This window comes from Chaetomium tenue (assembly GCF_020726465.1).
Source record: "Chaetomium tenue strain MPI-SDFR-AT-0079 chromosome Unknown F5144scaffold_4, whole genome shotgun sequence".
Taxonomy (NCBI): domain Eukaryota; kingdom Fungi; phylum Ascomycota; class Sordariomycetes; order Sordariales; family Chaetomiaceae; genus Chaetomium; species Chaetomium tenue.
Window position 1 is genome coordinate 94,744 of NW_027117332.1, and position 26,655 is coordinate 121,398.

Sequence of the window (26,655 nt, forward strand, 5' to 3'; positions counted from 1 at the left end):
TATATACGTGCTGGGGTGTGTACAGCAGATCATGATGCCATCCCCAGGGGGCTAGGGAGGAACTGAAACAAAGAAATCCCGGAGCACCCATTGGAAAACGGTGAATCTACCAGCTACAGTACGTCGTCGGCCCACGGCCAACTGTTGTCATGGCTTTAAAGCCCCGGATCTCCACTTCTCCGCAAAACACACACCCACTTGTCACCCATTTGTGGAGAGCGCTGGCGCGAAAATCTGCGGGGACGCCTGTTTGGCCCAGAACACTGTTTCTTTTTCTCGAAACTTTCTCTCCTCCTGATGGGGCGGAAGACGCGTCTATTGGGTTGGGAAGCAGATTTGAGCATACACGTCTCACAGGTAGAGTTGGGAGGACTCGGAGAGGGGGGCAGGCTGCACCGCATAAAGCACCCCTCTACCGCCCGAACGTTCAAGTCTGGGATACGTGGGATATCCTGAATAAAGACCAACGAACATACCTATTCGAGAAGCTTGGGGGTTCCACGGGAAGAAACAAACCCGCATGGCGGAGTGAAAGCTTGGATTGTCCGCCAAGCAGCATCCCAGCCCATTTTCCTGGTGTTGCTATCAACATGCTGATCATATCCGACAAGGCTGCCGCTTAGACATAGGCACCGCTCAGCATTCAGGGGTTGACGTAGATCCGGGGGATTTAGACAGCAGAGTATCGATGTTTAAGCCAGGGCTGTGGGAGCCTCGTGAAAAAAGGTAAGGCGTCGTCTTCTACCCTGTTGGGTTAAGTGAACTCTAGATAGGTATTTTTGGGTTGGGTGAGTTTCCCATTGTGGCTTCTGAGCGACGATATGGGCCGGGGAAAAACAACTAGAAGCCATGCGAAATTGCACTGTCCACATCCATCCGGTTGCCTCTTGCTGAAGTTGGAAACAAAACTCCGTTTCATCTCCATTCGGCACCTTGATGGCGTGAGCTGTGTGGGCCCTCCAGCGGATGGGCACAAACTTTCGTCATATATGGAAGAGCAGGGGGTTCGACGGTTGGGGGAAGCCTTGTTTCCGTTTCCATTGTGTTATCACCTCTTAGCTTCGCCGGGTGGCAAAAAGTACGTACCAGCCCGGGAATTTGCCTGCCAAGTAACAGCTGAGGATCACATAGTGACTCGAGAAGCCCGGAGATGCTTAGGTTTGGGGAGGAGATGCAAAACGGTTGGTCATGCGGAAACATGTTTGTTCTACCCGCTACCCCAAACAGTCGGCTGTCCATGACCGACTATTCTCCTGGACCTCTCTCCTAGCCCCCTTTCCCATGCCTGAGTCAGATACTCTTTGTCCATATGCCTCTCGTCCACCGTAGTCCCACCCCGCTTGGACCGCTCAAAACAGAGGTGCAGAGGGCCTGACTCGCAGCAACCAACCGTTCAGCTAGCGGGGCGGGTAACCATCTGAATGCGGCCCTCGACGCGGGGAGCAATGGGCCTCGTCCACGTCACCTCGATCTCGCCCTCGGTCAGCTCGTCACAGGCCGCCCCACGAACGCCCGCTAGCCGGCACCACTTGTGAAAGACGCGGCGCATAACCGCCAGCTCGCTGTCGAGCACACGAGCGTTCTCCCGGGCCCGCTCCAGCTCCTCGCCCGAGTCGCTGTCGCTCTCGTCCTCGTTGGGGCCCAGCATCGGCGGGACGCTGGCGCGCCTCTGCCTGAGTCGGGTTTGAGTCCACTCGGCCCAGCCACCGCTCTCTTGGCCCGGGGTTGGACCGGCTTGTGACGACCTCACCCCGGATGGGCTGACCGGGGCGGAAGCGGACGGCACACCGACGGGGTGGTACTTAGCAACGCTGTTCGCCACCTCAGACCTGTTCCGTCGAGCACATGACAGTCAGTCACTCGGTCACGGCCAGACTGCCCGACCGGATAAGTAGGAATGGGACGTGGGTGAAACCAAAGGCAAGGTACATACCAGTGACGGTCTAGCGATGGACCCCAGCCCTTCCACTTGGCGAGCACGGTCAGGGACATGAAGTATTGGCGCAGCATAGCCGAGATCAGCATCCCGTTCTCCTCCGAAACGACCTCCTCACATTCTCCACCCTCGGGCTGGACGAGCAAGCTGCGGTAGCCATCCTTGCCGCGGCCCATGTAGCCCCGTGTGGCGAGGACGTAGAGTCGGTCCTTCTCGAGAGTCTGCCCGCCGATCTTGACAGAAACAATTCGGGAGCCGGGGGGAAGAGAGGGGTCGAATTTGTAAATGATATTTGAGACTTGAGGGAAGCGGCCTGGGATCGAATCAAGCGTCAGTGATAAGCCGTCGTGGTAGGGGTACATGTGGTAAAGGGAATCGCGTGATACCTTCCAGGGCGGGATACAACGACACCCCGTTCTCCAGCGCATCCCATATCCCCTGGCCCGACACCTTCATCACGATGACAGGATCCTCGAACGGGAAACAGTCGGTGATGTCCTTGATCCGTATCGGCCCCGGAGCGTATACCTGGTCACCCCTGATGGTCCCCGCGGCCATGAGCGCACATTCGGCGTTGTAATGGTGGCGCATGATGTCGCACACGAAGTTGGCCAGGTTGCTCTCCTTGAGGCGCACCGTGGTGAAGCGCGAGTCGAGCGGTGTTGCCGTCCACCCAATGGCCTTCTCGAGGCTCTTCTTCAGCTTGGCCGTGAGCCGGTGTACCAGCTCGAGGGTCTCGGGGTCCTCGGGGATAGACCGCACCATGTCGCGCCGCCAGATGTCGATATCCCACTTTCGACCGCTGTTAGTGCCATCTCCGGACGGCGAGGCCCGGCGCACCTCGATATAGCTGAGTTGCTTAAAGTCCGACCCCGACCGCAGGACGTGCGTTCCATTAATGAAGCTGTGGGCATAGAAGTGGTCGTGTCCGCCGAGGATGAGATCGATGTTCTCGCCGCCCAACTGGGTGGCAAGCTTGTTGTCGTTAGGCTCGCGCATGTGCGTGATGGCGATGATGATGTCGGCGCCCTCGGCGCGCAGCTGCGGCACGAGCTCCCGTGCGACTTCACTGGCCGAGCGGTAGATGATGTCGGGCGGGAGCAGGTTGATGGTGTCGAGCCACTCACGCTCCCCGAGCCCCAACAGGCCGATCTTGATGCCATTGGAGGTGGTGATCATGTGGGTCTTTTTGGCATTGCCGAGGGGGACGCCATCGCCCAGGGCCGGGTCCAGCACGTTGGCCAACAACCAGGGGAAGTTGCACTTGGAAGTGAGGTGGCGGAACTGCCTGACGCCAAAGTCAAGATCGTGGTTCTGGTGGGCAGGTCAGTATCAGCCAACGTCGCGGCAAGAGCGAGTCTAACATACCCCGACGCAGGCGCAGTCGGTCTTGATGAGGTTCAGAAGAGGGACCATGTGGCTACCTGTTTGGGTTGTGAGCAGGATGTCAAGTATCACACTGTATCTAACTTGTCACGAAGAAGTAACTAACCCTTGGTAATAGAGCTTTCAAGACTCGGGTTGAAGACATCGCCAGAAAACAGGGTGACCAGTTCGGGTTGTCCCTCGTATCGCTTGGCTTCGCGGTACTCCTTGCAAACACTCACGAACCTCCCAACTCCCCCGGCCGGTTCAGATGACGAGGGGTCGAGATGATAGACGTCGTTGTAATGCAACAGTCTGAGATCAGGGGGCGTGTTTACATCCCGGCCTGAGCTGAAGGTGACCGTCGGTTCGGCGGATGCCGAGACAGATGAGGGGCTCATTTTGTGCAGTGAACAAGGGGAACCCAACGGGTATTTCTCATAAACCGGTTACCTGTTGGGGAGGGATATTTTTGGAAATCAGGGCCTGGAGATATTCTTGATCTTCCCGAGATCTCGGTGTGTTCCGGCAGATCACCCGAATTTCTCAAAACTGGAAAGTGTGGAAGTGATCCTCTCTTCTTGGTTGTTGTCACGCGAGAATGGGGGGCAGCGGGAAGCCATGAGAAGTCAGCATGGAGCTGAAACGCCCTTGGCGGCTCCCGATCGGCAGGCGGTGCTACCCAACGGTCGGGAGGCTGCAGGATTGTTTCTTCAGGTCTCCATCGTCCTTCCATTTGCCAAGTCTGCTCCATCAACGACGGGAAAGAGAGAGAGGGAGAAGGGCACGCGGGAGTGCTTGATACTGTTCTTTCGTTGCTATTCAGTTCAAAACTTCAGATATCTGGCGCTATCATGGTTCCTCGGTGTGCCCGGATTTCCCGGGAGCCCATCTCGTATCGCCCCTCGGCCCTGAGTAGAATTATCCACAGAATTTGACATGAGCGCGCCCTTCGCGACTGGGAATAACCCCGCGCCATTCGTTGGAGTCGCGGGGCAAACTGTTTACCCACACGCGACTGCGATCTTCGGCGGGGACGATAAAAGGGGCCACAGGGACGTTAGAGATAAAAGCCAAAATCCCCAGACAAGGCATTTTTCCTGGGATATACGCGTTTGGATCACCCGCCACCAACTCACAGATATACAATTATGGCCTCCAATACCCCCACTGTCCGGCAGGCGCGCCGTGAAGGTCTTGCGCCGCGATCCCCTTATTTATTGTTGACCCCCCCTTGGACTGACAAACCCCTGGATTAGACGTCCCGGCGATCCTCGAACTGATCCGTGAGCTCGCCGACTACGAGCACGCGTTAGACAGCGTCGAAGCGACCGAAGCCAAACTCCTCGAGACCATCGCCTTTGCGCCCTCAGACCCGTCTTCCGCCACCACTACCGGTGTTCTTCCCCAAACAGAGCCCACATCACCCTCTAAGCCAGCGCGTTGTTTGGTGCTTACGACGCCCGCCGGCGTCGTCGCCGGCATGGCCTTGTATTTCTACAACTACAGCACCTGGCGCGCGCGGCCGGGCATCTACCTCGAGGACCTGTACGTCAAGCAGAGTGAACGCAAGAACGGTTACGGCAAGCGGCTGCTGGTCGAGCTGGCCAAGGAAGTGGTGGCTATGCGCGGCGGCCGTCTCGAGTGGGTGGTGCTGAAGTGGAACGAGCCCTCCATCCAGTTTTACGAGAGCATCGGCGCGAAGCAAATGAGCGAGTGGGTGGGCATGCGGGTGGACGGGGAGGCGCTGAACAAGCTGGCGACCATGCTGGACTAAGGGGAGGGAGAAGGACAGGGCCCCGAGTGCAGATACAGCATTGGTTACACTTTGGCATGTCCATCACCCCGATGCACCGCCCCCTCGTTTTCCGCGTTTGCGTTGAGATGCGGGGTGCTCCAGGACCGGAAAATCCATGAAGAACTCCATGCTGCTTGCGGTCGCTGGCGGCGGCAGCAGCTTTTCTGAACCGCCCCAGGTGATATCCCACCCCTTACCACCCGGCTTCTTGTTCATGGTTGGGCTTAATTGCCAGATACTCCCGAGTAGACGCCGCCAGGACCGCGCGGTGTACTTGTGGCGCCCAATCGCCGGCGGATCTCCTGTCGGCGTGTTGTCGTCCACTGCCCCGCTTAAAAGCTTGTTCCTCCGGTTGGCTTGCCGGTCGACAGCGGCGACGGGTTTGACAGCGTATGACTGCCAGTCCCAAGCCTGGCCTTGTTGCAGGTCCTCAGATGTAGATTGTGCCAAAGACCGCCGGGGAGGAGGAAGCCAGTTGCCCACGACCGTTCCGTTGGCGATGGCCTCGAGCTTCTTCCACTCCTCCATGGGAAGTGGTGGTAGGACCTTGTCCGCCAGTGCTTTCCACAGATTCTTCAATTTTGTCCGGGCGAGCTTGAGGGGGAGCGGGCGGCCCCAGGAATTCTCCTTGGGCAGGTTCTTCTCCGGCGCGGCCTGATTCTCAGTGACGGTCGCCTTGGGGGTGTTGACCAAAGTGGCTTGCGCCTGAGAACGGGCGAGGGCGCGCAGCTTGTCCAGGTCCCAGTCATCCATCCAGTCCGGCGTGTTTTTCTTGGCCCCAATATCAGCCATCGCGATGGAGTATTTTTCCAGCTCTTCTGTGTTGGTAGGTGTGTCGCGATGCACTAGTTGGGAGATTAACTCTCGGCGTCGCCGGCCAATGCGGCCGAACGCCCGGAGCAGCACCCGGCGCATGCGGCCCATGTCGCCAGCGTTGGCTGCCCGTAGAGCACGAAGGTCATGGCTCGCTTGGCGGAGATATTTCGCAGTTTTCTCTTCATGGTCCTGGTTTCTTCGGAATTTGTCTTTGATTTGCTTGTCGATTGGCCGCCGGGCGAGTGGGGGGAGATATGACGCTTCGCGGAGGATATGGCGGTAGAGATGAAGCGCCGTTTCGGGTTTGGGGATACGAAGAGGTTGCGACATTATCGAATGCCCCGGGGAGAGATCGAGTTCCGTTATTCCTTGTTCGCTGTTGTTGGATCACCCGGTTGCCGCCGGCACATGGAAATAAATTCTAGGCTACGATTCGGGATTGTTTGCGACTCCCCGCCGAGCCCGCAAATCTGTCTGGGTTTCCTGGGTCTGTGCACCTGGGTTCGGGTGTCGCTCCGCCCCTCCACACCCCGGGAATTTCTGGCGCGTCTTTCGTGTGCTCCAGACACGCCCGGGCATACCAGAACACGAAAGTCACACGTCGACCACCCGTGTCTTAATTGAAGTTCCGAAAGGGGAGCTTCTCGCTGCGGAAGTCTGACATCAGGTTGACAGAGCTTCACTCCCTGTCGTGTCTCCTGGACATATTTCTTGATATTTATTTTTTATATTTCTTGTCGGCGCCAGCTTCGTCAACAAAACGCATTCTCCTGCAGGCGACTCGGCAAGCGCATCGACTCCCTGGACCAACCCCATTTTCCCTTTGCCGTGGTCCACTGCAACGCATACTGGGGGGTTTTGTGCGCTCGTCCGTCCTCTCGTGAGCGCAACGCCGCATCATTCCGACCGCATCGTCCTACCTTCACTCCAACCAGCCACAGCACAACTAAGAATTTGGTGGTAGTCGTTTGACTGTCGGACTTCAAGCTCCCGTATTATTCTATCCGAGCGACTTACGTCTTGGTATTCGTTGAATGCACATTTAATCAACAACTTTCATATCGGCCACCGCCTCTGCGTTCCCCTCCACGCGCCCCTCTGCGCCGAATCGTCATCGCACTCCCACAATCTCCTCCGACATCTTTCGTCTGTCGATACGCGACCACACTTTCGCCCTCGTCGGGCGCACTAAACCGTTATGCAACCGCCACAAATGCCCGCTGGCTCGCAACAGCAACCGCAACAATCCCAACCCTCCTCACAGCAGTCTTTCTCCATGAGCCAGCCTTCGTCCCAAACAACAGGGTACCGCCAATACGCCGACATGCCCCAAAAGGCACAGAACGACGCAGACATGGGAATTTATTCGGTGCGCGCGAACGCTGTATCCTTACCTTGCGCGTCCTGCTAACAATGACCTTCTTCCAGGCCGTTTATTCGGGTGTCAATGTCTACGAGATGGAAGTCAACAACGTCGCTGTCATGCGGCGCCAGACTGATGGGTGGCTCAACGCGACACAAATTCTCAAAGTTGCGGGGGTGGATAAGGGCCGCCGCACCAAGATTCTCGAGAAGGAGATCCAGACAGGGGAGCACGAGAAGGTCCAGGGAGGCTACGGGAAATACCAGGGCACTTGGATCCCATTTGAGCGAGGGTTTGAGGTCTGCCGACAGTACGGCGTAGAGGAGGTGTTGATGAGGCTTTTGACCCACAAGCGAGGCCAGGAAGGGGGGTTAGCCGATGTCGACACGCCAACCAAAGAACAGGCCATGGCAGCTCAAAGGAAGCGAATGTACAACGCGAGCTCGCAGGAGAACCGCGCCAATGGCCTGTCTGGCACCTTTTTCAAGAACATCTCCTCCACGGCGTCGCACGCCATAAACGCAATCAGCAAGGCTCGATTCGATTCCCCCGGGCCCAGAAACCGCAACGGTCCCAGTCGCGCGCCCAGCTTCCACCGTCAATCCTCAATGCAGGACTCTTCGAACGACTTTCCTCCGAACTCACAACAAAGCTTCGTTTCCGACTACAACCATGCCGACTCAGCTTTTGGGTCACAAACCACACAAGTGGCGCCGGGGGATAACGAACAGCCTCCAAGGAAACGGCAAAGGGTCCTTACGCCAGCGAACAGCTTTGGTGGCTTGACCCCGACGTACCCTCAGTTGGACGGCTACGCGGCTAACTACCCGGGGTCGCCGACGGAACCCAATGAGTCGTTTATTTACTCCCAGGCGGGCGTCCATCTGGAGCAGGAGCCCAATTACGCTCCAGGGCCGCTCCGGCCCCTTCCGTATGACATGTCTCCGGAGGCTGAGGCGAAGCGGAGCATGCTCATGGGGCTCTTCATGGACCCCAGTGGCCCGGATGAAGCTAAGAGGAATGTGCTCCGCAACATGATCCCGCAGGAACTCGACGCTCCGATCGATACCCAGAGCCACACCGCCCTGCATTGGGCCGCAACTTTGTCTAGGATGCCCCTCTTGCGGGCCCTTATCGAGGCCGGCGCGAGCCCATTCCGCGTCAACTCGTCGGGGGAGACGGCCCTGATGCGGGCTTGCATCGTCACCAACTCGATGGACCATAACTCGTTCCCCGAGCTCCTCGATGTTCTGGGCGTCACCATCGATGTAAGGGACGACAAGGGCAGGACCGTGTTGCACCACATCGCCGTGACAAGCGCCGTGAAGGGGAGGAATTCGGCCAGCCGATATTACCTCGAGAGTCTTTTGGAATGGGTCGTGCGGCAGGGTAGCGCTCCGAGTAGCCAGAACATCCCTGGCGGTCTCAGCGCGCCGGCAAAGATGGGTATCGGCCGGTTTATGAGCGAGATCGTCAACGCGCAGGACAGCAGCGGTGATACTGCACTGAACATCGCCGCGAGGATCGGCAACCGCAGCATCGTGTCGCAGCTCCTCGAGGTTGGCGCTGACCCGAATATTGCCAATCGTGCGGGTCTGAGGCCCGTGGATTTCGGTATTGGCACAGATGCCGAAGACAATCGAAACGGCGAGGTGTCGGACAAGAACGGTGCCTCGCAGGGCGGTTCCAACCAGAAGAATAAGGAGAATAGCGACGAGGTGGTGAACTGTAAGCACTGGACACTTTTACACCCCTTGTTTTACTGCGTATTGACACGTTTTAGCAATCACTCACCTTATCACCGAGTCATCATCACTGTTCCAAAACGAGTTGAAGAAGAAGCAAGAATCTATCGACACACTCCACAGCTCCCTCCGCACTACATCAGCGCAAGTCGGCGAGGCCCGCCGCACGCTGGAGTCCCTGCAGGAAAAGCTCAAGGCGCAGCAGTTGGCTCGGCAGAAGGTGGTGAACCTCAAACGAGCCTGCCACGAGGAAGAATACGAGCTCCTCCAACTGGAGCAGCGCCACGGCCGACTCGACATAGATTCCGCGAACGCATGGGAGATAGACCTGGAGATGGTACTGGACGGAATTGCCGCGGCCAACACGCAACAGCAGCAGCCGCAGCAGCAACAACAGCCCACGGACAACGGGTACTTCTCCGGGTTGGCAGAGGAACACCTCGCGCGACTACCCAGCGCCGCGGTCCTCCGGGCGCGGGTCAACGCCCTGCGCGAGCAGTCGGGGCAAACGCACCAGGCGGTGGAGGCGCTGCAGGCGCGGAGCAAGGACAGAGAGCTCGGGTACCGGCGGCTCGTGGCGCTGTGCACGCGGCGGCCGGAGAGCGAGGTGGACACGCTGCTGGATACGCTGACGAGGGCGGTCGAGTCGGAGAAGGGCGAGCTGGAGATCACGAGGGTCAGGAGATTTCTCGGTGGGGTCGAAGGTGTTGCGTGAGGGTTGAAACCGTGGTGCTGTACTTTGCAGTCCCGGTCGTCTGGTGTTTGTTGTACATATTGGTGCGTGGCTCATACCTGCACCCAACATTTTGGGTTGGCGGTCTCACGCCTTGTAAAGGGGTTAGGGGGTCGATACCTTGTTGGCTGTTGCTTGCACCTTCAGCCTGGCGTTTGGGACGGGAGGTTGTGGTGCGTCATAATGGCAATGTTATTTTTATCTTCGCATAGAAACTTCGCATGTTTTCAAGGCTAACAGTTCCCTGCTCACATTGCTTGTGACTTATGGTATCGCGCCGGTCCAACACCCAACCTCTGGATGACATATGAGATGCAAATCAAATTTTCAAGCCTGCCAGCTTAAGCCCCAACACTAAAGCCAAACGAGCCGTCAAATCCATCATTCCCGGCAGTAGAACTCGCCCGCATGGCTTTGAGATCGTCCAACGGCGGGACGGTGCCAGCGGGGTAGAAGCGCAAGAGGTTGCCGATATCCTCTTCGGTCAAGTCACACATCTCATCCCAGGGATAGGCGTCGCTGACTTTCGTCATCCACGCCATCCGCTTGGGTCCCTCCTCTGGCCGGGGAGCGATCTCGCGCAGTTTCACCCGCAGTTGTCCCACCGTGTCGATGGCCCTCCCAGCATTGGACGGCAAGTGCTTCGCGATGAACTTGCGAATGATGCTCGCCAGCCTCGGCCCCTTCCCGTTGGTGCTAACCATGATCTGTAACGGGCCGTCACGGTGTACGCTGCCGAAGTAGAAGTCGCACTCGGGGGGAACGTCGGCGATGTTGGCGGGGATGCGCCGCTCTTTGCATAGCTTCCAGATGACGGTCGAGGCGGCCGGGTCGTCGACCGCAACAAGCACCATGTCAGCGCCGTCGAGGTCCGAATGGATGAAATTGCGGTTGACGTGCGAGACTTGCTTCTGGGCGACCCGGTAGGCTACCTCTGGGTTGAGGCGGGCGGCGGGGGAAACGACCGTTACGTTGGCGTCGGCATTGAGGCAGTGGAGGATGCGACCTGCGGCGACCTACGGATGGGATGGGAAAAGTCAACTCAGTGTACCCAAGTATCCGGCTTCAGCGCAATAGATGGCAGATGCTCGTTGCTCACCTCGCCTCCGCCAACCACCAGCACATGTTTGCCCTTGATCTGCCACGCAACGATCAGACTCCCCCCGCCCTGCACCTCGGGGAACTTTGCCGGTGTTTCAGCCATCGCTAGCTGTACCTGGCAGCTGTTTTGGAACTAGATTGAGCTGCGAAAGCCGTGAGTTGTTAAAGCACGGCTACATGGTGGATTGCCTTCTGGACCGATCTCGCAGAGCTCTGGAGCCCCCGCCGCCATTGTGCTTGGTTTAACAGCGCCATCAATAAGGAACAGGACCCACCCCCACCGAGACCTACGACCTACACAGCAGGCACGCAACGCAGTGGATGCTGCGCCAAGCCAACACTGCCAATCCATCCCATCCCTGCAGCTTCGACTCGACCGCCTGCAGCGCATTCCAGTGAGCTGCTTCGTACTTGGTCCTTGCAGGTTGCTTTTCATCATCCTTCGTGACGCCCGCCGCCTCCGCCTTTTCCAAACGACTTCGATTGAGAAATCATGTCCATGCTACCATTCCACCCCACGACAGCGTAGTGGCCCCAAGGGGGTGTTGAATTACCCACCTCGGGTAGACCGCTTTCAACAGCGATCATGTCTGCCCGGAAACTTGGAGGCGGCAGGGTCCTAGGCAGCGGCAAGGGCCTTGCCCCTCCGCCTTCTTCTGCTCGCGCCCCCCGATCTTCGAGCCCATTTCCTCCATCCGACAGCAGCACCAGATCCCTTCACTCGCGGAACTCGACACCCGCCTCCCTCTCTCCGTCCTCGTCGAGTCCGCTTCCCGATTTCTCACAGGACCTCGCCTCCAATGTCACCGTTGCAGGGCCGTCCAATGGGACCTCGCCCGGCAACAAGCTAGCATGCCCAATATGCGAAGAGCAGATGGTTCGTCAAGGAATAAGAAGAGGACCGGGCGGGATTATTGTGCTGACTGGCGCCGCAGGTCACGCTACTACAACTGAACCGACACCTCGACGATATCCACCAAGAGCTGCCCGAAGCCGAGCAAGACGAAGTCAAGTCGTGGTTCGACAAGCAGGTCCTTAAGGCGAAACGGTTCCAACCCCTGTCTCTCATCAACCAAAAACTACGAGGCCTGGAAGTATTCGAATCGAACGAGACACAGCCCGTATCAGTCGGAATTGCGCCCGGGCGAGCCATCGAAACCGTAATCGACCCCGAAGAACTTGTCTCGAGGAAACACTGGGAACGACCGACAGGGAACGACATATGTACGGATCCATTATGCGACAGGAGACTGGGGCCGCTCGGCGGCAGCGTCAACTGCCGGAAGTGCGGGCGGCTGTTCTGCGAAGAGCACACCATGTATCAGATGAAACTCTCGCGAGCGGCCCACCACGAACCGGTCAGGGGCGTGTGGTGCCGGGTGTGCGAGACATGTTACAAGTCTAGGGAAGGATACAACGACACCACGGGCCTAGCTCGCGACCACACGGCATACTTCACCGCGGTACGAACGAAGAAGGTGGAAAGACAACGACTAGAGGTACAGAGGTTGGAGAAGAGGCTGACGAAGCTGACACGATTGCTTGCGGAAGCGCCGCCAGAAACGGGTGTGCACCCGGGCCTCTTGTCACCGCTGGCCGGGCAGAGGAATCAAAGGAAGATGATCGAGCAATTCGTCGTGACGTGGGAGGATGATGCTGCTGTCGCCAGATGCCCCTTTTGCAAGCAGGAGTTTGGGGCTTGGACATTCAGGCGACATCACTGCAGGATATGTGGCCGGGTTGTGTGCGCCGATCCGCAGACCAACTGTTCGAGCGAGGTGGGCTTGAACGTCGCAAATCGTAAGTAGCATGTATGGTCCGGTTGGGTGGTTTCACTAACGCGGAGAAGCAATTGCGGTACCGACGACCGAAAAGCTCGAACACCCGGCCAACGGACAAGTCGGCATCGATGTACGGATGTGCTGCGAGTGCAAACAAACGATCTTTTCCCATCACGACTTCGTCGAGTCCATCAAGCACCGGCCGCCAGATCAACGCGCTTACGAGACACTTCGCCAATTCGAACGCGGCATCCAAATGCTGATGCCCTCCTTCCACAAATCACTACTCGCCCTTCAACCGCCCGACGAGAACGGAAACGGGCCTGAGAAGCCGCCACCCACACACGTACAGATCCAGGACGCGGCCAAGATCCGCAAACGCCTGACCGACTCCTTTGCCAAGTACGACCTAGCTGCCAGACGTATACGCAACATGAAAACCGACAGCCCGACCCAGCTACGCCTCCAAAAAGCCATCCACGCATCCGCCTCGTCTTTTTTGCACGCCAACCTTATACCCCTAAAGAGCGTCCCGGCCATGCTCAAGTCACAGAGCTCAAACAAGTCACAAAGCTCAAACCACCGTAGGTTACTCTCCGCCGGCAACGGGTCATCGCATTCGTTATCTTCTCCGCTGCGCAACGGTGAATCAGCGGGATTTGATGCTGAAACGTCAAGTCTGGGTGGCGCAAGCGAAGTTAGCACGGCCGTCTCGATGGCGTTGGAGACGGAGGAGAAGGAAGCCAGAGAGAAACTGGTTGTGCTGGAGGAGCAGCGGTTCATGGTGCAGGACATGCTCAACAGGGCGAGGGGTGCCCGGCGGTTCGAGGAAGCGGGCGCGCTGACCAAGAACTTGGAGGAATTGGATAAGGAGATTGAAGCTTCAAGGCGGTTGGTAGCGGGGGTTGAGGAGAGATGGGAAGGCCTCTATGCGGGGACTTGAGTTGTCCCGGCACTGTCAAAAGTCTTATTAGGGGTCAGTTGTATTATGGCAGACGGGTTTGGCATTGCATGGAGTTTTGGAGCACCACATTTGGAAGGGATCGGATATGAGAGGCACCGGATATCGACGCCTTACTTGAGTACTAGCCAAATATGAACATGTAATATTGCAGGGTTTCCTTTACTGTAGTTTGACACATTGTCCAGGGCAGTTGAGGGCGATGAGACGGGGATCATCTTGTATGACGAAGGGTTAGGGTTATTTACGAGTCTCAACGAATCAACCCCACCATTGCCGTCATGCCTCTGTCCTGAGAGTTCGAGTGCACCTTCCATCCCAACAAACATCCCTCTGTCCTCAAAGTGCAACGGATCTGTCATCAAACTACTTTTTGCTTTAACGCGCTGCTCTTGCAGTCCTACCTGGAGCAGGCACACGATCCGCTCAATTCCCAATACCCATCCAACACCGACGCGCCGAAATCGCCCAACCTCCCTAACTCCCAGGCTCACAAACCCAACAACCCAACAACCTACCCCAATGCCTCCCAAACGCCGCCAACCCCACCCCCCAGACCGGGGCCCAGAACCCGACCACAACGAAGAACAACAAGAAGCAGAAGAACAAGAAGCAGAAGCAGAAGAAGAAGAAGAAGAAGACGAAGAAAACCAACCCAACTCCGATTCCGACTCCGACCCCTCCTCCTCCTCGCCCCTCCCCTTCTACAACACCACCTTCTCCGCCCACCGCCTCTCCCCGCTCCACCTCGGCCCCGAACCCCTAACCCCCACCCGCCTGCAGCTCCTCGCCCAGCGCCTGCGAGACAGCCTCGTGGGGGACGTCATCCGTGGCGTGCACGTCGGTGCGGCGGCGGTTGTGGCGGCGGGTGATGATGGTGCGGGCTCGGTGGTGGGTAGGGCGGGGGCGCTGGAGAGGGTGGATGTGGTGTGGGTGGGGGTGGGGGATGTGTTGGGGTTTGAGGCAGGGGAGGGGGAGGGGATAGGGGGTGGTGGTGGTGGTGGTGGTGAGGGGGAGCATGGGGGAGGGTGGCGCCAGCTAGCGCGGGGATTGGAGGGGAAGAAGGCGCTGCATATCTCGCTGCGGTATGAGATGGCGTCTTGCACTGCGTTACTGCTGCCCCCGTTGGCGGGCGATGGGGAGAATGGGTTGGACAAGCCGGAGGTGCGGTTTTCCGTCGGTGGCGGTCACAGCCGTGGCGACGAGGATGACATGGACTGGGAACACTCGGCCGATGCATCCAATTTTCTCTCTCTTCCGCTCCTTCTCGTACGCATGCCGCCCCCATTAAAGGCTATCGTCGGCGAATTTCTGTCGACAACCTTTGACTGTCGCGTCAGCCCCATGCGATTGGGTACGCGGAGTCTGATGGGCATCTGGGAGGCGTGGATCAAGTCAGCTGGTATGCCGTCCCGAGGGCCGCTTGCCAGGGATCTGGTGCTTACGCTTGGGTTTCATGTCCCGCCACCTGAACCTACGCCGGTACCGCCTTCGAAGGAGGAAGTTACGGCGGAGCAGCATCGCCCCTTGGGTCTCAAGTCCATCGACGTCATTATTCCCGCTGCAGCACTGCGGAAGTTTGTGGATGTGAGTGGAAGCGCGGCCACAACACAGGGGAAGGATGCAACTTCACCAGCAAGATGGGGATGGGAAGGTGACTTGAGAAAGCGACGGAGATTGGCGGGGCGCTTGTATGAAGAGGGATGGGAGTGGCGGGGCGAGTCGCAAGAGGATGGGGGTCCTCCGAGTCCCCAGCCGTTCACCGAGGCGTTGGCCCACTACGTAAAGGAGCACCTCGCACTAAATCTTTTCCACCCAGGCGTCAGGGTCATCAAGATTGCCTGCGGTGGTTTTGCCATGTCCGAATCACGGCTGAAGCTGTTCGCGCCATCGGGCTCAGGGGCTGGCGAGGACGAAGGTTCGCCCCTCCTTGCGCACAAGGGCGCCGCCCTGGAACTGCTCGGCAGCCTGGTCGGCAAAGCTCAAATTCAACCAGTGACTTTATACACTCGGTCTGGGGAACTAACAGGTATGACTCGCCTCATGTAGTTATGCCTTTGGTAGCCGGCGTTTTGGTGGGATGAATATGATACCCAGATCTATCAACAGAGACACTGCATGGCCTGTGAACAAACTTGCATGAACCACGAGTTCATGAAATCGCCGGTGTCGAGGATGGGAAAACCCAACGCCGGTTCTGCTCCGTCTTCGCTGCATAACGTCTTGCGACCAGATGTGGCTAAAAGATCTACAGACTGCTGGTCAGTTGCTCTTTGTCCCGCGGTCTCCCTTGTGTATCTGCCACATTCACAACAAAGGTAAATTTTATCTGCTACTCGGCGTAGCTTTGAACATAAAACGCTAAACTTATCTTAATCCCACCCATAATACTTCAAACCTCAAAATCCAACATTAAAGGCATCTCAACGTAGCCAACACACATACACATGTTAACCTGGCCGCTGTGGGGGACAGTCACATCATACATATCACTGCTTTCTTGGCCTCCTTTCAATAATATCTACCTACATCATTCAACACTCAAGACAAAAATGGGAGGCACTGTGAGTTGGAACAACGGCTTTGTTAAACTTAGCCTAACTTATTACTGGTGCCAACGAGTGGACCGTGGAACAGAAACCGATAAAAGTAAGAACGTTGCGGGTGTCCTTAAATAAACTAGGCTGGCCGGTTTTGTTTTTGGGATTTTAGCCCCCAAACACATTTTCAACCTTCGCTTTCCGTTTCAATCCCCACCCGTTCCCAGATGCTTTGCCCCAATGGCCTCTCCCTGTAAGATGAAGGGGGCGCTTCCCGTGAGTGAGAAGGCGGCACGGGAGCTTGAAGAACTGTTGGTGAGGATAGTCGCTCAGGACTCTCTGACGGCGGCCTCGGACACCCCCATGACTGAAGCACCGTCGACATTTGAGGGGGAGGAACTCGAGAAAGCTCAACTGGAACGTGCGATAGAGGAGTCTCGCCTGGAGGCCAGTTGGATCCAACTTCGTCGTCAGTATGATGGCCAGCGTGAAGAATTCGAAATTCAACAAGCCATCGCTGCATCGCTAATGGAGGCAACTACCACACGGCACCGGCGACGGAATCGTGGCCATAATGATGAAGCAGCGAAAGTTCAACAGGCAAGTGAGGCATCGTTAAGGGCTACAACCAACAAACGGCCTCCTCCCCGAGAGTTTGATCGCCACAAACGAGTCAAAACCGGAGAATTCTATGTCGAGTCGTATACAGAGACAACTACCATACCGTCTTATCGCGATATATTATTAAAAGAGGCAACCAACACCCGGCCTCATCGCCGGGAGCGTGACCGCCAGGACCGAGGGCAACCCCAACAAGCATCTGTGGCATCGCTCAGGAAGACAACCCCGCGGCCTCACCGTGACCGAAAACGGGACCGCAGTAAGCTAGAACAGCCCCAACTGGAACAAACGCTTGATGCATCAGTGAGGGAAACAACCAACAAACGACCTCGTCACACAAGGGAAATCTCGACGGCGGCCACGAACAAGCAGACTCGACCGCGGCACAACGAAGGACACAGCCCAGTCATTCCCCGCCCTTCCATTCAGACGACTGTAACTCGGACCTTGGTACTTCCCATACACCTTGCACACCCGAGACCGCGCCAGGAGGCGCGCGTAGCTGGGGACAGACCCAACGCCACGGGTGGTCCCACGGACAGAACTCAGACCGTCGACCCTCGCGGGGAAAGAACTCGCATTGCCAACCCTCGTCCAGTTCAAACACGTCCCGTAGACCCTCGTCCCGTGGACCCTCGCCCCGACAGAACCCTCACCGCTGGTCGTCCGACAGAAAGACCTCGCCCCGTCGATCCCCCCCCGGACAGGGCCCCCGTCACCATTCATCACCCCGCGAACAGACCCCGCAACGCCGACTGCCCTCCGAACCAAACCGCAGGAAAGTCTATCAACCATCCCTTGGGGATCCCCCGCCCTGCGCAAAATCCCATCCCGGAGCCGAAACGGGATTTGGAAGTTCAAGTACCCCCCACAGCGGCCCAAATCTACCGCTGGCTCCGGACACGGGAGGGGCCCAGGCCCGTTGCGAGATGCTTTGGGGCTTGCCCACTTAAGTTGGTGTTTCGGGGTCTGCAGAGCGACAATGGGAGGCGCGAGCCGTCTATTATTCTCGGGTGTGGGCACGTGGTGGGAGGGAAATGTTTCAGCGACTTGATCGACTTCGCGAGGACCGAGGGGGAAGAGGCTCCGTGTCCTCACTGTCTGAAAATACCCACGACCGCGGCCGTGTAGGTTATGTCAGGGTGAAAGAGGGGTGGAGAAAAAGAGCAAGTTCCAAGGCAATCCACATGCAAGCAACCAAGGAAGCTAAATGTTATACAGGGTGGTGGCCATGTTAGCACCAACAAAGTTCCAAGAAATCAATAATTCCAACAGTTTCAATTTTCTAAAGTTTGATAAAGCTAGGGTCGGATAGTTTAAAAAGTTAATTTCAACAAGTCTAAAAGTAAAGTATCTCATTGTACTACCCCTGATTCCAGTTTGTCGGTATCCCCTAGCAAATATAAGTTGAGCCACGTGTTCCTAAAGACCTTGCTTGATCCTAAAACATAAAGCTGTTGACCTTGCCCGGATTCCTGCGCCGCTTTTCCTGTCCACCCCCAGTAGCTGCTCACAGAATACCCCACTTTCCTAATCCAACGATGCAGATCACTGACAACCAATCGTTGCGAGCTGAAATCGCTTACCTCGGGACAAGGCTGAAGGAGAAGGAATTTATTTAAAGTCCAACACCCAAAGCATCTGTACTTTGCAATGGGGGCCTGACCGTAATCTATCGCGCAACGCAAGTCACGGTGTTGGGGGTATTTGGGGAGCTGTGCGATGTGATCGTAAAAGGAAGGCATCCGGGCTGTACCCTCACGACTGTTTTCCAGGGCTGATCCAAACTGGGTCATGGAAAATCTCACTCGATGACTGTATTCAGGCGAACTAACCAGGGCTTGGAAAGTCCGACGGTTCGATAACCCATGCAGCTTCGATCAGCAAGGCTTGAAAAACAAGGGGGTTTAGTATCTTATGGTCCAGCTTGGAAGCCTAGGAGTTGCATGTCCAGTGGGACGATCAGTTTCAAAACAGCACGGGAGTCTCTTGCCTTTGTGTTTATCCATCCCAAGAATTGTTGTCCTCGCCCTTCGCAACATGTCACTGCAAATGAGAAGACAGCAGTTGTTGTCGCGGCCCCATTTTTATTTTGAGAACTTAACTTCCCACAACGGCCAGCGACTTTCAAAAAAAAAAGAAACTTCCCCATCAACGCTCAATCGCGGTTATACCCACGGCCGACAAGATGAATCCGCTCATCACATACCGTTCTCCGAAACTCCGAGAACGAGATCAGAAAGTCCCTGACTCCGACGAGGAGCGCAATCCGACCCAGAGTCGAACCGAGTTGCTGGCGGCCGACATGCCGACGGCCCAAGAACAAACGGCCCAAGAGCCACCCGCCGAAAGCTTAAATGCAGGCGAGCTGATGCTGCTAGTCCAACTCGAGGAAATACCTGCCGCCACCCGGGCCGAGTTTCGAAGGATGTCGCCCGAAGTCAAGCCCGAAGCCAACGACCTCGACTTCATCAGCGACAACGAACATGGCGAGCAGCGTCGTTCTGATGAGAGCGACGAGGGCGGCTATCAGTCATCCGACTTCGTCAGCGATGACTAACACGACGAAGATGGCCAAGTGAAGCGTCGGTCCGATGAGAGCGATGAGGGCGGCCATCAGCCACCCCGCCGCAGGCAAAAACGGCGAAAGGCAGCGTCCCACGGTCGGAATCTCAATGAGGACGACTCGGACAACACGCCGATCTCACAGAAAAGGCGCCGCCGTGTCTGCGGCGTTCCTAATGGGCTGGCCGCCAGCGTGGACCGCTTTATAAGCGGCTTACCACAGGTAATCGCTGAGACGCAGCGTTGGATGGCTGAGAACCTTCCACGAATCAGTGGGCTCTCCGAAGTCCAACGGATGCTTCCCAGACTTCGTATCGGGTCCACGTGGACGGCCAACGACCGCGACGAAGTGGACCGCGCCTGGGACAAGAGCGCCCATAGAGAGAAGCTCCTTGATGTCGCGAAGAACAAGGAGATGCTGACGCTCTATAAGTGCTGCCTGCGGCTAATGCGCTGTCTTCCAGAGGATATCATCAGCTGCCGATTTGACCTCGAGTACGATATCGACCAGAACCGCGCTCTTACAAGAGGCCAGAGCCTGCTCTGGAGTGGGCCATTTTGTCAATCTTTGGCAGCCCTCTTGGTACACCCCATGTGGGACGGCGCCGTCGCACCGCTGGCTGCTGCAACCCAGTACACCGTCATTGTCGAAACTAAGAATGACGGCCCATGGGCTATGGAGGTGCCCGGGTTCGACACGTTCCTGGCCGAGCTACTCCGCCGCAAACGCGAGCAACCCGACAAGAACACCGCCGAATTGCGCCGGCAGCTCCACGTCGAAATGGCCGTCCCCGAGAAGGATATCTATGGCCGTATAACTGGCATTTGCCATTCACGCTGGGACATCTTGTTCCAGACCATCGAAAACCTCACGGTATTGGATGCCGAGCCTTCGGACCAGACTCCCCCACTGCCACGGCAAACCCGCGGTGCCTCTGAGCCATTTCTGGTCCATCGCCGGCATCTCGAGCTGCTCACTAAGGCGCTTAACTCCATGACCCACATGGGTTTCCCTATGTTCATGCCGCTCGAACTTATGTATCGCGGTATTAGCGGTCGGCGGTCTGTCAGGGACTATCCGCAGGCAAACCAGATAGTGGCCCTGCGCGAATATAGCCTCCTCTGCGAGCGTGAAAGAGTTGCCTATAAAGCAAAGTTGGCTTTAGCTGGTCAGGAAACCAACGGCCCCGCAGCTGACGAGATGGAAACCCACGGGGATCTCGACACTCAGCCTCATGGGGAACCTGAAATTTCCAAGATCCAGGCGAGCGGGGAACCCGAGACTCAGAGTCATGAGGAAACTAGCGTCCCCGTAACCCAGGCAAGCGAGAGTCAGAGCGATGAGGAACCTGAGGTTCCCGTATCCCAGCCAGGCAAGGGACCCGAGACTCAGACCCGGGAGGATCCTACGGTTCCCGTAACTCAGGCAAGCAAGAAACCCGAGACTCAGGCTCCCAGCACCTCCGAAAACGGGGAAGCTTATACTCACTCCCGCGGGAAAACTATCCCAAAGACCCAGTATTCTACTCGCGGCCAGAAGATGAAACAGCCCTCCGAAGCGGAGTCCATTTCTCCGGACACCGCACAGAAACGCGCCCGCAACGAGGTTCCAAGCGGTGAGGGCCCCCCAGGAAATCAGCTTGGATTGAGACCTCCGACCGAGAGCTCTAGTGGTGAATGGGATCGCCTCTTTGGTCACTCGGCCGGAGCGCCGAACAGCCTCCGTGCCGAAGCCGCTCGGAGGGCGAAAGCCTCGACCAGCGAGTCCTTCGGCGATCCTAGCAATGATAGTCGGAGTCGCCCTCCGCAGCGTCGTTCGGGCACGTCTGACTTTCGGGATTACTCATCCTCCTACCAGCCCAGGCCTCGTTCACCCCGGCCCGATAGCCGCGGGGCGTGGCCCGAACCTCGACGGCCGCAGCACATCTATACGCGTAGGATCGGGCAGGGCCATCCCCTCGCTCCGCCACTCTCAATGCGGACCGGAATAGGTCGCGGTAGAAGGCCAGAGTCGGGTTCTCGTTGGTGAAAACGATGCGCAGTACGTACCACAGGAGGAAGAGGAAGTCCAACTATCTCGTGATGGGTTGCGCGGTGGATGAGAATAGCTGAAAACACTCAGGTATTCTCCGAGTGTATTTCCTTGGGCTCCATCCCATGCGAAGAAGTATTGTTCCGTTACCGGCATGGCACCCTCCGGCGCTGCACGCCAGGGCTATTGCTCCAAATCCCGTTCGTACGGAGCGCCAAAGAACCAAAAGTACCGATGTTTCCAGGTGGCCTGCATTCCCTCGCTGTTCATCAAGCGCTCGAATGAAAGCTCTTCAGGATCGAGTGATTCTTGGAGATGCCGGCAAAGCTCTGACACGTCCGCTCGGTCGGTACTGAGGGCCGCTGTAAGCAGGGCGTTCCCCACGACAGCTTCCGCGCCCAACTCAGCGAGATAAGCCTCGCGGACGTTCGGCGGGAAATGACAGAGCAGGTGTCGCAGAACGACGATTATGCAGGCTAGACCTGACGTGTTGTGGCCGGTTGACGGGCCGAAAATAGGCCATGCGGCAAGGGAGAGCTCAAGAGCCTTTGCTCGGTAGGTAGTTGATCGCTGCGTCGAGTTTGGTAGCATCGGCATCGGCATCGGCGCTTGCGCCCGGCGTATCGGATGGAAGCATCATGTGGCGATAGATGCTGATTCGTATGTGGTTAGTCGTGTTAGAATGAATTAATAATTGTGTGAACTTGGGCCGACTTGACAGCGACTTGGATCGTTCGGTGGTTGTGTGTTGGCACTGGGCCTAACGGTAAGGTAGCAAATTCCATCTTCACACGGCCCAAGGCCTTCGGTGTGCAGCGAGAGAGGTAACTTACTGTTTGGAGCGTGTCTCTGCACTATCTGCAGCCGACTTATTTCTTCAATTTCAGAATTATCGCCTGAAGTTTTTGATTTCCCCTCCAAACATCGAACTCTGCACCGCGATCAACTAAACATCGCAACAAGAGAAGTATAATCATGTCGAGTTACTTGCGACTTTAACGGAATATTGCCAACTTGTTCTTCTTGAAGCAGAATTCGATGGATACCAAGGCACCACTCGGCCAGGGCACGCCCAATACCGGCGGCACATCTCGCCGCTCAACGAAGCCTCCGTTTACTACGAGGACTCCCACCGCGGGCAGCAACGCTGCTCCCACACCTGCTCCTTTGAGCACACCCGCTCCCTTGAGCACACCCGCTCTCACGAGCACATATACTGCCGCGCTGGCCACTGGCGAGCATCATGGCAAGAGACGCAGGTTGGACACTAACGTGTTCGACTTTGTCAAGACACAGAGCTCACACGAGCTCCCTACAACTCACAACGACCCCACCGTCGTCAACTGGACGCCCGACGTGGCTACCTGTGCTATGGGGCCCATTATATTGCAGACGCTCGACCATCGGACTGTCAAATACCAGATCCGGAACAATGAGTCGTCCCTTTTAGAGACACCCAACAACAGTATCAACTTCGATACGGCGGATAGTCACCGCTCGCATGTCGGCGGGCGCCTCATGAAGGTGCTTGCTGACAGGCCTTCTGTCGAGGCAATGGCATCCACAATGCTGAACCTTGCAGCGTTGGGCAATGCACCATTCATGCACGTCAGGGTTGAGTTCGAGCCTGCCCGGGTGGGCGAAAGGCACCGGCAGCAATTCGCAAAAATGGCCGAGAAGGCGGCTCGACACAAGGCTGCAGAAGCGTCAGCCAAGGCCGACGATGTCGGTGAGGACCGCAAGGTGAACCTCGGCGATGTGGATCTCTGTGTGCTTTGTCGAAAGCCTGGCCACTCAGCCCAATATTGCGTGGTGCCAGACCGCAACTATGGCTCCGTTAGCTTCTGCCCGGTATGCTTAACAGAGACGCATGGCTTTGATAGCTGCCCCATTCTCGAGGGCAAGGACCTCAACAAGCATGACTACATCGTCGAGTTATGCGACTTGTTGCTGGATAGCCGCGTTAATAGGCCCCAGGTACGGAGCGCAAGGTGGCCATTTTATGACCTGCTGGCCTTCGGAATCGATCTCGGCTTTCTCAAGCTGCCTCTCGACGCGAACTACCTCTGGCCGTGGACGAACAAGTTCGCCAAGGAGGTTGCCGCCGCCAAGCCTGGCGACGAGATTCTACAGGGCAAACTCCACCCATCACAGTTCGACCACGCCCAGCACCAGCTGAGCAACCTCCCGGCGGACCCTCTCGTCCACGGTAAGACTATTGCCGGGATCCTGGCCATGCGTGAGGCAGGCAAGTTTGACGACGATCGCTTCGTTCCAGCAGCTGCCAGGGAAAACGCAGCCGCCGAGAAAGCCCCAGCACGTGGCCTCTCTATGGCACAAATCAAAAGCCTGGTCAGGGAGGCCATGATTTTTTACAAGGCGATTGACGCGGACAATACACCCATCCCCCGGGTTGATGTTGACGTCACCAAGTTCATCATCAAGCAAGAGGACCCCGATGGCGAGATGGCGGGTAAACAGGTCCGGATTAACCAGGACGTCGAGACTCGCGACCTCCCGGTCAGGGACCACGCCGCTGGGAAGGCTGTATTTGCCCAAGTCCTGGCATTTTACAACGAAAAGGACGCTGTTCAGGATTGGAGCAACATGGATCCGGTCTACAATATCCTCTGGCACGAAGAGGAGAAAGCCGTGAACATCGCAATGGTCAGGAGGATGCCTGACAGAGTTAAAGGCCGGCTTTCTCGATAGACACCATAATTGAAATACATTGTCTATCACCTAGTTTGACCTTGAATTGAATGCCCCAGTGTTCCTGCTCGTCGAGCCACATAATGACCAAAGTACACAATGCCCAAAGTGACAAGGTACCTAGCTTGACGTGGGGGTCATTTGCTCTTTTGGGGTCCTTAACTACTGCATGTGACCTCACGTCCAAAGGTTGCTTCTTCCATTCGAGCAGGTTTGCAAAGCCACGCCTACGACAACGACGCTTACATACCTAGGTAGTAATGAGCCCGTCAATCCTTGCGACTTCCTTATACGGTGGGAGCTGAACGTGGAGTTGGTGCTTAATTAGGGCAAGGCCGTCATTGAACCCGGCCACAACTTTTCAGACAACGGTAACTGCGCTGAGCACTAGAAGCACTATGAATCATCTTCCATCTCCGATCGAGCCTAATGGTCATATTCCTCTCCTCACTAGGTAACATGAGGCTACGGTTGGCGGAAGCGTTATAGGAGAAGGTCTCGGGTGCTGGGTCTTGACCACCATGTCCCCACGAATGAATCGTGAGAGACCCAGAATAGGATAACTGGCTGTCCAATGATAGCCCGGGTATCTACGTCCTCGGCATCTCCATCGCAGGCCGTAATGGGAAACTCCTCAATGCCATCGAGCTTGATCTGCTGATCAAGAACTTGGAAGAGTATCTCTTTGGACATCCAATCCAGCGGCCACGCTAGAGAGCACTGTATCGGCCAGCGGCGGCGCAGTGGCAGCGGTAGATGCGGCTCGCACTTTGAAACTCGCCCCCGGCCGCCTCCTAAGAAGAAGCAATGTCGGATGTCGAGTGGCTCGAGGTCGAGGTAGCAAAGGAGAGGCGGCGCGAGCGGCTGCGGATCTGTATGCGTCCGAGAGCGGACTTCTGCAGGCCAGTCTCGATCCATTCGACGGGGGAGGGAACTGTGAATGCCCCAAGTACCTATGCAACGAGCTCAGTGCTACCAGTTGACGCGGAAGATGACATACAAGGAGAAGAAAATCCCAGAGTTGCAGCCGTTTGAATAGGTGTGTTGCCAAGGTGGTAAGTGAATGACGCTTTTAGATACCCACTTTACCTAATTATGAAAATAAGCCTGGGGTGATTTTGGGCCGACTCTTGAGGAGGAGATGTGGTGTTGTTAGTCTTGGCTCCAGTTAGTGATAATGTAAGCACAAACTACATTTGTCAGACGCAGCCATTACAAAGCTGCTCGTCGATAGAGCAGACCACGATGATAAAAGGGGCCCAAGTTCAAACCCATTATACAATCCAACTTCCTAGAGCTTTACCCATCAGAAACCAAAGGAGCATTTACAGTGCACATTTATCATCATGTCTTCTCTCCCCTTTACCATTGTTGATGTCTTCTCTGGCACTCCCTTCCAAGGCAACCCCCTCGCAGTCGTCGACGCTAGAGATCACAGGCTCAGTGACACGCAAATGAAGCTCCTAACGCGCCAGTTCAACCTCTCCGAGACAACCTTTTTCTTCCGCCCCGCCTCAACCAATTCGAAAGCCGACTACACGCTTCGCTCCTTTCTTTCCGACGGCAAGGAAGTCTTCGGCGCCGGCCACAACATTCTCGGTGTGTGGTGGCATCTCGCCAACGCCGGCCTTCTTGACTTCTCCACAGCGCAAAAGGTGGAAGAACACGACAGCGCGCAACACTTTATCTTTCACCAAGAGCTGGGCGGCGAGGTGATTCCTCTCCAAGTGGCGAAGCCCACCACGGGGAACCAACAAATCGCCGTCGCTATCCGGCAAGCCCGCCCCCAAGCTCACGCCGTGCATCCGGATCCCGGCGCGTTGGCGGCAAGTCTTGGGCTGTCTGTCGATGACATTGGCTTTGCCGCGCATAACTCCGCGTCTCTCTTGCCACCACAGGTTATGTCCACGTCGACAACCCGTCACCTTCTCGTCCCTGTATCGTCAGTTGCGGCACTGAACCACGCGACGGTGCAGCGCGACAAGCTTTTGGAACAGCTCAGGCTTGTCGACGAGAAGTCGTACGGGCTCTACCTGTTTACGCCCGTTGCCGCCGTGGAGACGGGAGGGGTCCCGACGCTTGAGGCGCGCTTTTTTAGCCCTGGCATGTCCGGCGAGGACCCTGCTACAGGAAGCGCGGCGGGCCCGCTGGCGGCGTACTTGCACAATCACGGCGTTCTGCGGCTTGACGGCGACGGTAGGGGCAAGGCCGTAGTACACCAGGGACTCAGAGTTGGCCGGCGGTGTGTCATTAACGTCGAGGTGACCCTACCGCAGGGAGGGGACAAGGGGGCTGTTGACGTTGATATTGTGGGGAGCGGTGTTCAGGTTGCCAAAGGGGAGGTATTGATTCCTAGAGACGACATAGTGTTTTAGGGGACTGTAACGAATCCTTGGTAGTAGTCCCAGCTTTGTATCTATTGTAATAAACATTTACTTACCTGCTGAGATGGGAACTGCGGATTGTTCTATCCACCTTGATCTACCCAAGCCCGCCATTCTGGTAATGGCCTCAAAGCGAAGGGTATAAGTGGCATGGTCATCATGCCTCCTGTCGGCGGGAACGACGTCAAAGGTTGTGATAGAG

At 56.7% G+C, this 26,655-nt stretch overlaps 11 protein-coding genes across 11 annotated transcripts; 8 read left to right on the forward strand and 3 right to left on the reverse strand.

The window, feature by feature from the left end:
* Positions 1-1,317: 1,317 nt before the first annotated feature.
* Positions 1,318-3,971, reverse strand: F5144DRAFT_213069 (Metallo-dependent phosphatase-like protein). Its single transcript, XM_066783065.1, has 5 exons — positions 3,429-3,971; positions 3,305-3,360; positions 2,323-3,250; positions 1,934-2,249; positions 1,318-1,829 (listed from the first exon to the last, which is right to left on the reverse strand). Exons 1-5 carry the CDS (start codon positions 3,700-3,702, stop codon positions 1,394-1,396), a joined length of 2,010 nt encoding a protein of 669 aa, XP_066642376.1. The 5' UTR covers positions 3,703-3,971; the 3' UTR covers positions 1,318-1,393.
* Positions 3,972-4,452: 481 nt separating this feature from the next.
* On the forward strand, positions 4,453-5,078 carry F5144DRAFT_488875 (acyl-CoA N-acyltransferase; the record flags this gene model as incomplete). Its single annotated transcript, XM_066785689.1, has 2 exons — positions 4,453-4,489; positions 4,561-5,078. The coding sequence occupies 2 exons, from the start codon at positions 4,453-4,455 to the stop codon at positions 5,076-5,078; spliced, it is 555 nt and encodes a 184-aa protein (XP_066642377.1).
* A 353-nt stretch (positions 5,079-5,431) lies between these two features.
* On the reverse strand, positions 5,432-6,245 carry F5144DRAFT_592295 (uncharacterized protein; the record flags this gene model as incomplete). The annotated part of the gene is made up of 2 exons (XM_066790351.1): positions 5,432-5,495; positions 5,554-6,245. 2 exons carry the CDS (start codon positions 6,243-6,245, stop codon positions 5,432-5,434), a joined length of 756 nt encoding a protein of 251 aa, XP_066642378.1.
* A 994-nt stretch (positions 6,246-7,239) lies between these two features.
* On the forward strand, positions 7,240-9,738 carry F5144DRAFT_490277 (uncharacterized protein; the record flags this gene model as incomplete). Its single annotated transcript, XM_066785786.1, has 3 exons — positions 7,240-7,284; positions 7,344-9,006; positions 9,062-9,738. The coding sequence occupies 3 exons, from the start codon at positions 7,240-7,242 to the stop codon at positions 9,736-9,738; spliced, it is 2,385 nt and encodes a 794-aa protein (XP_066642379.1).
* A 208-nt stretch (positions 9,739-9,946) lies between these two features.
* On the reverse strand, positions 9,947-11,102 carry F5144DRAFT_570481 (putative NAD(P)-binding-domain-containing protein). Its single transcript, XM_066788767.1, has 2 exons — positions 10,856-11,102; positions 9,947-10,772 (listed from the first exon to the last, which is right to left on the reverse strand). The coding sequence occupies exons 1-2, from the start codon at positions 10,958-10,960 to the stop codon at positions 10,098-10,100; spliced, it is 780 nt and encodes a 259-aa protein (XP_066642380.1). The 5' UTR covers positions 10,961-11,102; the 3' UTR covers positions 9,947-10,097.
* A 98-nt stretch (positions 11,103-11,200) lies between these two features.
* On the forward strand, positions 11,201-13,881 carry F5144DRAFT_570483 (FYVE zinc finger-domain-containing protein). Its single transcript, XM_066788768.1, has 3 exons — positions 11,201-11,734; positions 11,793-12,657; positions 12,707-13,881. The coding sequence occupies exons 1-3, from the start codon at positions 11,444-11,446 to the stop codon at positions 13,579-13,581; spliced, it is 2,031 nt and encodes a 676-aa protein (XP_066642381.1). The 5' UTR covers positions 11,201-11,443; the 3' UTR covers positions 13,582-13,881.
* Positions 13,882-14,607: 726 nt separating this feature from the next.
* F5144DRAFT_570485 (kinetochore complex Sim4 subunit Fta1-domain-containing protein) lies at positions 14,608-15,973 on the forward strand. The gene has a single exon (XM_066788769.1). The coding sequence runs from the start codon at positions 14,692-14,694 to the stop codon at positions 15,646-15,648; it is 957 nt and encodes a 318-aa protein (XP_066642382.1). The 5' UTR covers positions 14,608-14,691; the 3' UTR covers positions 15,649-15,973.
* Positions 15,974-16,379: 406 nt separating this feature from the next.
* Positions 16,380-17,891, forward strand: F5144DRAFT_620400 (uncharacterized protein; the record flags this gene model as incomplete). Its single annotated transcript, XM_066792020.1, has 2 exons — positions 16,380-17,019; positions 17,065-17,891. 2 exons carry the CDS (start codon positions 16,380-16,382, stop codon positions 17,889-17,891), a joined length of 1,467 nt encoding a protein of 488 aa, XP_066642383.1.
* A 1,057-nt stretch (positions 17,892-18,948) lies between these two features.
* On the forward strand, positions 18,949-21,212 carry F5144DRAFT_647669 (uncharacterized protein; the record flags this gene model as incomplete). Its single annotated transcript, XM_066792927.1, has 3 exons — positions 18,949-19,261; positions 19,331-21,115; positions 21,184-21,212. 3 exons carry the CDS (start codon positions 18,949-18,951, stop codon positions 21,210-21,212), a joined length of 2,127 nt encoding a protein of 708 aa, XP_066642384.1.
* Positions 21,213-22,743: 1,531 nt separating this feature from the next.
* F5144DRAFT_647672 (uncharacterized protein) lies at positions 22,744-23,625 on the forward strand (the record flags this gene model as incomplete). The annotated part of the gene is made up of 1 exon (XM_066792928.1): positions 22,744-23,625. A coding segment is annotated over one exon (882 nt), but the record flags the coding sequence as incomplete, so codon positions are not given.
* Positions 23,626-25,260: 1,635 nt separating this feature from the next.
* Positions 25,261-26,515, forward strand: F5144DRAFT_570488 (phenazine biosynthesis protein). The gene has a single exon (XM_066788770.1). The coding sequence runs from the start codon at positions 25,416-25,418 to the stop codon at positions 26,442-26,444; it is 1,029 nt and encodes a 342-aa protein (XP_066642386.1). The 5' UTR covers positions 25,261-25,415; the 3' UTR covers positions 26,445-26,515.
* Positions 26,516-26,655: the final 140 nt, after the last annotated feature.

What these genes read in the sequence shown, in the direction of transcription:
- F5144DRAFT_213069 (XM_066783065.1), bottom strand. Translation starts at nt 3,702, where the DNA reads ATGAGCCCCTCATCTGTCTCGGCATCCGCCGAACCGACGGTCACCTTC. An exon ending in CCGACTGCGCCTGCGTCGGG is followed by an intron (nt 3,251 to 3,304) that starts GTATGTTAGACT and finishes CCTGCCCACCAG; the next exon opens with AACCACGATCTTGACTTTGG. An exon ending in CCATCGCTAGACCGTCACTG is followed by an intron (nt 1,830 to 1,933) that starts GTATGTACCTTG and finishes TCGACGGAACAG; the next exon opens with GTCTGAGGTGGCGAACAGCG.
- F5144DRAFT_570481 (XM_066788767.1), bottom strand. Translation starts at nt 10,960, where the DNA reads ATGGCTGAAACACCGGCAAAGTTCCCCGAGGTGCAGGGCGGGGGGAGT. An exon ending in TGGTGGTTGGCGGAGGCGAG is followed by an intron (nt 10,773 to 10,855) that starts GTGAGCAACGAG and finishes TCCCATCCGTAG; the next exon opens with GTCGCCGCAGGTCGCATCCT.
- F5144DRAFT_570483 (XM_066788768.1), top strand. Translation starts at nt 11,444, where the DNA reads ATGTCTGCCCGGAAACTTGGAGGCGGCAGGGTCCTAGGCAGCGGCAAG. An exon ending in CAATATGCGAAGAGCAGATG is followed by an intron (nt 11,735 to 11,792) that starts GTTCGTCAAGGA and finishes CTGGCGCCGCAG; the next exon opens with GTCACGCTACTACAACTGAA. An exon ending in GGGCTTGAACGTCGCAAATC is followed by an intron (nt 12,658 to 12,706) that starts GTAAGTAGCATG and finishes AACGCGGAGAAG; the next exon opens with CAATTGCGGTACCGACGACC.
- F5144DRAFT_570485 (XM_066788769.1), top strand. Translation starts at nt 14,692, where the DNA reads ATGGCGTCTTGCACTGCGTTACTGCTGCCCCCGTTGGCGGGCGATGGG.
- F5144DRAFT_570488 (XM_066788770.1), top strand. Translation starts at nt 25,416, where the DNA reads ATGTCTTCTCTCCCCTTTACCATTGTTGATGTCTTCTCTGGCACTCCC.